Here is a 7,503-nt window from a genome sequence, read left to right as displayed (position 1 = left end):
AGTGGTTTTGGATCTAACTGTTGATGAAAAACTTAGGTGCCATTAGAAATCATACATTTTTACATAGCGTTTGAAGATTATGGTTTCTGTGATCCAGATTTTATGTGTTCTCCTTGCCCCATTGCCCGATTGACGCGCTTTTTTACTTGACCTATAACAAACAATCATCAGGTTTGTACTTTGGATACCCTTATAACCATCAAAGGTCGTTGAAGTGTCTAATTCCCCTAAATAGGAGACATTGAGAACAAAGAAATTCTTGGAGCTATCGTCCTCTAGCATTAATATAATTCATTGGTGTTAAGAAAAACCTCTTGGGGGGAGGTTGGCCAGAGATTTCTTGGAAAAATACCAGCCCCCTTCGATCGAGTGTGGAAAGCTTGAATACAGAGAGGACCCTAATTATCTATTATTGATTGCATTGACCCTAAGAGGTTATATATATAGGTACATATGAGGGAGACTTGGAGTACAAGATATAAGTTCTACTAGGCTTAATCCTATTTTAACTCTAGGATTGTATCTTTATCTCTAGAGTTACCTCTATACAATATACATCCCATTATCTCTACACATGCATATAGATCTGTACTTCTAATATTTTCGATCAGTCATAGATGGAGTGAAGTGGCCAATAATTGCAAACTAGATTGGAGTCTTGTGTTTCCACTATCTTTTTCACTTCACCATCATTAGCTGCATCTCTGATGGATGATCCGACACCTAAGGCGGTGCCTGTGTCCTCTTTTGATGCCATCCTTTCTTTCTCCTCTAGTCCCTCCCGTAGTCATAGTGAGTGTCATGGACGAAGCGATGACATGGATGCTTTTTGACAGATGATATGTTGTAGACATGGTCCTTAGTTATTGATGTCTAGGTAGCCGACGCAGAAGCCGAGGTCGACTATCCACACGTAGCCAAAGGCACACAAAAGATACGCAATTTGATGGATTGTATAAGGGACATTTTGATGTTAGAGGATGCCAACTAGCTAGGAATGTCTGTCATTGCATGCTGCATATGTCAGGGGATATTTGGCTGATGCAGCAGTGGTACGCTGCATTTTGTACATGTGAAGTATGCGTGGTTTCAGTACGTTTGCATTGTTCTACACTCCAGGTATACATCCCGTAACGTGTATATTATGCTGCATTTTGTACGCACCTTGCATTGTATTGTATAGGTCGGCGAGGACACATCCATCTGCAGATCCATCACTATACGACATACATACGTATGTGCAACAATGCAAGCCGGTGAACGAATATGTAGTAGTTGCAGCGGTTAGCATGTGCAGTACGTGGCGCAGGTTTGCTGCCAGCAGTGAACGAAACAATGATTGAGCGTAGCAGCTATAACCCCAGTCGCGTGCCTGCAGTATCCAGACCAGTATGGGAAGCGCAGGGTTCAGGCTTCAGCACCTAGCCTAACTCGATCGCACGCAAAAACAGTTCACTGTGGTATGAATGAGGCAGCGAAAAATGCAAAAGCAGGCACGTACGCACGCAGCCAAGCTACAACAGCTAGACGACGAAATGATGAGCTAGAGCTGCACCGCAGTCGCACAAAGGCAACAAACTTGAATCTCACACGGTAGAGACTTAGCTTGGAGTTGCAGAGCTAACTGCCTGATTTAGTTGCAGAGCACATCTGCTGATCCGCATGCTAACTACTTGTTCGTTTCGCTGAAATTTGGCTTATTATGATGTTTATGATAAAATGTTGTGAGAGAAAAAATACTTTTAATTCGTTAAAAAATATTGTTGGAGTAGTGTGGTGCCTTGTGGGATGACTTTTTTACTGCCAAGGAGTGCTGGCGAGCAAGGAACTTGACGTTTCGACCGGGTGGGTTGTTACGGGCCGGCGCGCGTGCTACTGCAGGGGCAGGGCTACCTGCGGCGCTGCTGCAAACCTGCAGGTAAGTTAGTGGCCACTCCAGGCAGGGCTACCAATGCAATGCAGCTTCAGTCAGTAATGCAGTGCTGCGCCTGCATGCGCTATTGCAGTTGCAGGGTGCAGGCTACATCTGCGTGACCCGGCCAGCCGGGAGAGCGTATAATTGAGCCCGGAAAGCCTGGGTGTTGGTCGGCACGTTTGGGGCCCCGGCGGTCCGGCCGTCGCCGGCCGTCCAACCTCATCACCACGAGCCTGTTCGATTGGCTGGTTCGTGTGAGAAAAAAATATTGTTCCAGCTGAAAATTTACGATCATTTACGACAAACAAACAGGCTGATGATCATCTATCCCTCGTCCGATTATCCATTTATCCTTACTAGTACTACCGGACCAGTACTCTCTCTCTTCCAGAAAAAAAAAGTCATTAGATTAAGGCTTTGTTTGATTCTCTAGTCCATACACTAAAAGTTTTAGTCCATTTTAGTCTATGAACTAAAAGTGGACTAAAGTAGTGTTTGATTCCTTGAACTAAAATGGACTAAAGTAGATAGAGAGGGCAATAAATGAGAGGCATGGGTGTCCCTAATACCTTTTAGTTCATTTTAGTCCAGTTTTGTGGACTAAAGGACTAAAGGATTTTAGTCCACTTTTAGTCCAAGTGTTTGGCTGTTTAGTCCAACTAAAGTATAGATTTTAGTCCAAAATATTTTAGTCCATGGAAACCAAACACCCCCTAAATTTTCTCAATTTTAACTAAATTTATAGAAAATACGTGCAATATTTATATGTCTAAATAAGTTTATTATAAAAATATATTCAATAATATACCTAATGATACTAATTATGTATTATAAATATTAATATTTTTTTTATATATAATTGGTTAAAGTTAAAAAATCACTTATCAGGAAGCGAGAACGAAGTGTTCCAAATTTCCATCTAGCTAGATTACTCCAGCATTTTGAGCGATTTGTTTGCTGCCATATATGCATCCATGGATGTGCAAAGCATGCACACGCACGTCCTTTGCGGGCTTTAATTTGATTTTTCCATCGCCCATCGGCTTCAAATCAAAACTAACCGAGTCTGCGCGCGCGAGAAGAGCCCCGGCGCCCGGCCGTGCATGGCCCCTGCTGCCTCCCAATCCCATCAGAACCATGCGATGCATGCATGCACGGGCCTGCACGGCCGGCCGGCCGGCCGGCCCCGTTCATGTCCACGCGCGTCACCTCCCTCTCAGGCCTCAGTGGCAAATGGAGTAGACCACCTGCAGGTGGACCCATGCTGCCATGCACGACCCAAGGAAAATGCAACGACGACGGCGTGATACTACGAGAGAGAACATGAACGTGATCCATCCATCAATATCAAGGCTGCAAAAAACCAATGGCGGCTTTCATTTTCATGCACTTTGCATCGTCTCTTCTCCTCTTCTTGGTTCGTACTGCCTTAGCACTATTGGATACAGGATCTTTACCGAGTGCCTGGGGTACTCGGCGAAGCTCCAAAAACACTCGGCAAAGGATTTGCCTAGTGTTACACTCGTTAAACGTTTTGACGGCAAACGCTAGTTTGCCGAGTGTTTTTTGTCGCGCACTCGGCAAAGACGTTGCCGAGTGCCCAAAAAACACTCGGCAAACAATTTTTCAGAAAAAAATAAAAAAACAACCCTGCCGTCTTCTCCTCGCCGCCACCACGCCGGGGCCGGATCTGGTGGACGCGGTGGAGGAGCGCCGTCGGGAAAGGGAGAGGCAGGGGGAGCGGCGCCATGCCGAGAGAGGAAGGGGGAGGGCGCCACCGCCGGGAAAGGGAGGGGGAGGGTGCCATCGCACTGGGAGAGGGAGAGGGCAGGGCACCGCCGCGCCGGGAAAGGAGGGTCGCGCGCCAGATCCGTCCGCCCGCGCCGGGGCCGGATCCGGCCTCCCCGTGCACCACCGTCGCCGGATCCGCCCGCGCCGGGGCCGGATCTGGTGGAGGCGGTGGAGGAGGGAGGGAGGTGCGCCACCGCGCAGGGAGAGGCATGGGGAGCGCCGCCATGCCGAGAGAGGAAGGGGGGAGGGCGGGCCACGCCAGCGAGGGAGGAGGGGGAGGGCGGGCCGCGCCTGTGTCGGAGAGGGAGGAGGGGAGGGTAGGCCGCGCCGGCGCCGGAGAGGGGGGAGGGGAGGGCGGGGGCCACGCCGGCGCCGAGAGGGAGGAGGGGGCGGTGCGTGCCCGTGCACGGAGAAGGGAAGGGGGCGTGCGGACGCGGCGCGAGGAGAAGGGGAGGGGGTCGTGTGGGGAGACCTAGGGCGCGTCCGCTGGGGGTTAAAAAAGATTTTTTTTCGTTTGCCGAGTGTCCCAGATTTGGGCACTCGGCAAAGTTTTTTTCCATTTTTTTTCTTCTCCTTCTTTCCCAGAAAAAATATTTTTTTCTTTGTCGAGTGTCCTAAATCTGGGCACTCGGCAAAGATATTTTTTTCATTTTTTTTTCTTCTCCTTCTTTCCCAGAAAAAATATTTTTTCCTTTGCCGAGTGTCAAAAAAAACACTCGGCAAACCCCATCTTTGCCGAGTGTTTTTTTACACTCGGCAAACCTCCTCTATACCGAGTGTTTTTTTTTTGCCGAGTGTTTTTATCGCAGCACTCGGCAAAGAACTTGTTTGCCGAGTGCCCGAGAGAATACACTCGATAAACATAAAAACACTCGTTAAATTTGACGTTTCCGGTAGTGTAGGTTACCTAGGGCTCTATGCATATATATATACTTATTCATCCATTCGTTTCAAATCATAACTTGTTTTAGCTTTATCCTAATATATAAGTTAAATTTCTCTAATTTTGATCGAGTTTATAGAAATATAAACAAACATATAGCTCCACCACCTCTCCTTCGTCCATAAATACCCCTGTTCATATGGACTATTGTTGGCACGCAAAAATGTCCTGGCTGAAGGCATCTAGGCCCTAGTTGAGTTTCGGTGATTAATGATGATACGAGATTACTATGACTAACATTTGTTTTGTAGAGTCAATTTAAGTTAGGTCATGGTAATGGAAATTGATTGGGCAATCATGGTTGTCATGCCCCTATCGATGGAAATCGTTTCGGTTTTCAAATGAATGGACGATAAGGCTAAGGATGGACTAGTTCTAAGTGTCGTTTGATGTTAGAGAGACACTTAGAGTAGTTTAGGACTTTGTTTTTCCTTTGGCCATACTATTAAGGGGGGTATGGACTAGTAGCTTGACCTAGATGGGTCTAGTGGGTTAGGAGTGGTGCACACTTGTCAAACCTAGCACTAGGTAGCTCAGGAATAGCCTTAAGACCAATTGGAGTCAACTTCATTCACAAAGGATTTCGAGTTGGAAGTGAATGGAGGGTCAAATGACTGACTGGACGCTGGTCTAGATGTGACCGGACGCTGGAGGGTGAGTCCGGTTAGTTCATTTGATCAACTGCAGTTGTCTGGTACTGACCGGACGCTGAACAGTAAAGTGACCGGACTCTAGGTGCCAGCGTTCGGTCAACTCTAGAGAGGTTTTGGAGAGGGTTTTTCGTGACCGGACGTGTCCGGTGGGTGCTAACTGGATGCTGGTCAGAATCCGATACCTGACCGGACGCTGAACAGTGAAGTGACTGGACTCTGGATGCCAGCATCTGGTCAACATCAGTAAGGTTCTAGAGAGGGTTTTTGATGACCAGACGCGTCCGGTCGGTGCTGACCGGATAGAGTCCGGTTAGAGCTTAACGGCTCTCTCTAACACAGTAGCGGGTATAACTGATCGGAGTGTCCGGTCACACTGACCGGAGCATCTGGTCAACCTATAGAATGCGGACTCAGCCTCCAAACATTGTGTTTTGAATGACGGGATATAAATACTTACTCCACTCGTCCATGGGAGGCCTCATGCCCATTTGTTCAGCTAAGAAACACCTTTGGAGTGCAAGGGAGAGCAAGAGCCTAGTGGGGTGATTGAGATTCGATAATCCAAGATTAAGGACCTCATTAGTGCATAGGGAGTAGCAAGTGTGCATCCACCCTTCTCATTAGGCTTGTCTTGGTCAAGTGAGAGTTTGTGCTTGTTACTCTTGGTGATCGTCATCACCTAGACGGTTCGGGGGTGATTGGGAGCTTGGTGATCATCCGGTGGAGCTTGTGGATGACCCAAGTCAAGTTGTGAGCGGTTGTGGGTGATTCACCACGATGGAGTTTCAAAGAATCAGCCCGTAGAAAGCACTTGATCCTTGCATGGATCAAGGGGGAGCTACACCCTTACGCGGGTGCTCCAACGAGGACTAGTGGGGAGTGGAGACTCTCCGATACCTCGGGAAAATATCGCCGCATTCCTTTTCCTCTCTTTACTTTGAGCATTTATACTTGAGCAATTCTTTTCATGTCTTTACATTCCTAGAATTGTTATGCTAGAGTAGGATTGGAACCTAGAGTGTAAAATTTTTATGCAGGGAGAACAATAGAAACACATTTTAGGCACAAGGGGTGAAGTGGGCTAAGTGTAGGCTTAATTATTGCAAAAATTTAGAATTAACCCTATTCACCCCCCCCCCCCTCTTGGGCATCTTGATCCTTTCACCGGCAATGGAATTTGGGCTACACCATCAAGTTCTTGACATCAAGGACGTGCTATGAGATATTTGGTGCAACACAATTCATAGCACAAAAGCAAAAAGGGGAGAAGGAGATGGTGTTATCCGTGCCTAAACCAGCCAGGCCGACTGCCTTGTTGTCGGGCCGGTCACACTGCCTAGCGTCATGAAACCCAGCCTAGCTGACTTCCAAGTTGGCTTAGACGACTTTTCTGTTGAAGTCCAAATTGATTTGATTCCAAATCGGTTTTTGGATCTATTTCGATGTGGGAAACTTGGAGAACGCATTTTGGACATGTTTCCTACTGGGATAAGACCACCTCCTCTATATATATGAGAGGATCATGTCCGATTGAGTATCCCAACTTCTAGTCATAAAAAACACAACACATACCATCTTTTGCCCTACTTCCTCTCTATCTTGTTCGTCACATCTCTCGGTGAGATTTGGTGGCATTCTACGTGGCGTTGCCGACCCTCCACATGCTCCTCCCCGATGGTTCTTCCCAGGAGGTGTTCGGGAGTCTACCAGGCGAAGAATGGGCTCAAAACCGGCCTAACCAACCCCTCAGTTGGTTTCATCAATTCACTGCGTTCTTGCTGCGATCAAGGTTCGTTGCAACCTCGTGTGTGCTAGCCCTTGCTGGTGTGTGATCCAATTCAGCGTCAATACACTATTTGGCGACTCCGTTGGGGAAGAATAAGAAGAACACAAGCAGATTCAAACTACTAACAACATGTCGGATGATGATAAGACCAAGGGGAAGGAGGATCACACTGATCCCTTCAACCCAAAGAATGTCAACCATCCAACATCAATTGATGATCTTCCCGATGAGCTTCTCAGAAGGTTGAGCCTAAATTAGCTGCCTATCTAAAAGCTTTCCTTGAAAGTTGCACCAAGGATCGGCGAGATAGGATTACTCAATTCTATGAGCCTAACTTAAGTTATTCTATTGCTTCTACATCCGCTACACCGAAGGTAAAGGTTGGTGCGTAAAAAGGTAGATGATCCTTGCCCTA

The 7,503-nt window shown here is 47.2% G+C and overlaps 1 protein-coding gene across 1 annotated transcript; it reads left to right on the top strand.

Annotated features, from left to right (window-relative positions):
• Window positions 1–3,663: 3,663 nt before the first annotated feature.
• LOC136454426 (glycine-rich RNA-binding protein 7-like) lies at window positions 3,664–4,182 on the top strand. The gene has a single exon (XM_066454855.1). It carries the CDS (start codon window positions 3,664–3,666, stop codon window positions 4,180–4,182), a length of 519 nt encoding a protein of 172 aa, XP_066310952.1.
• Window positions 4,183–7,503: the final 3,321 nt, after the last annotated feature.

The sequence above is a fragment of the Miscanthus floridulus genome, chromosome 5 (genome assembly GCF_019320115.1).
Source record: "Miscanthus floridulus cultivar M001 chromosome 5, ASM1932011v1, whole genome shotgun sequence".
Taxonomy (NCBI): Eukaryota; Viridiplantae; Streptophyta; class Magnoliopsida; order Poales; family Poaceae; genus Miscanthus; species Miscanthus floridulus.
The sequence above is the reverse complement of the archived record's forward strand: the minus strand, read 5'-3'. Positions and strand labels throughout refer to the sequence as shown.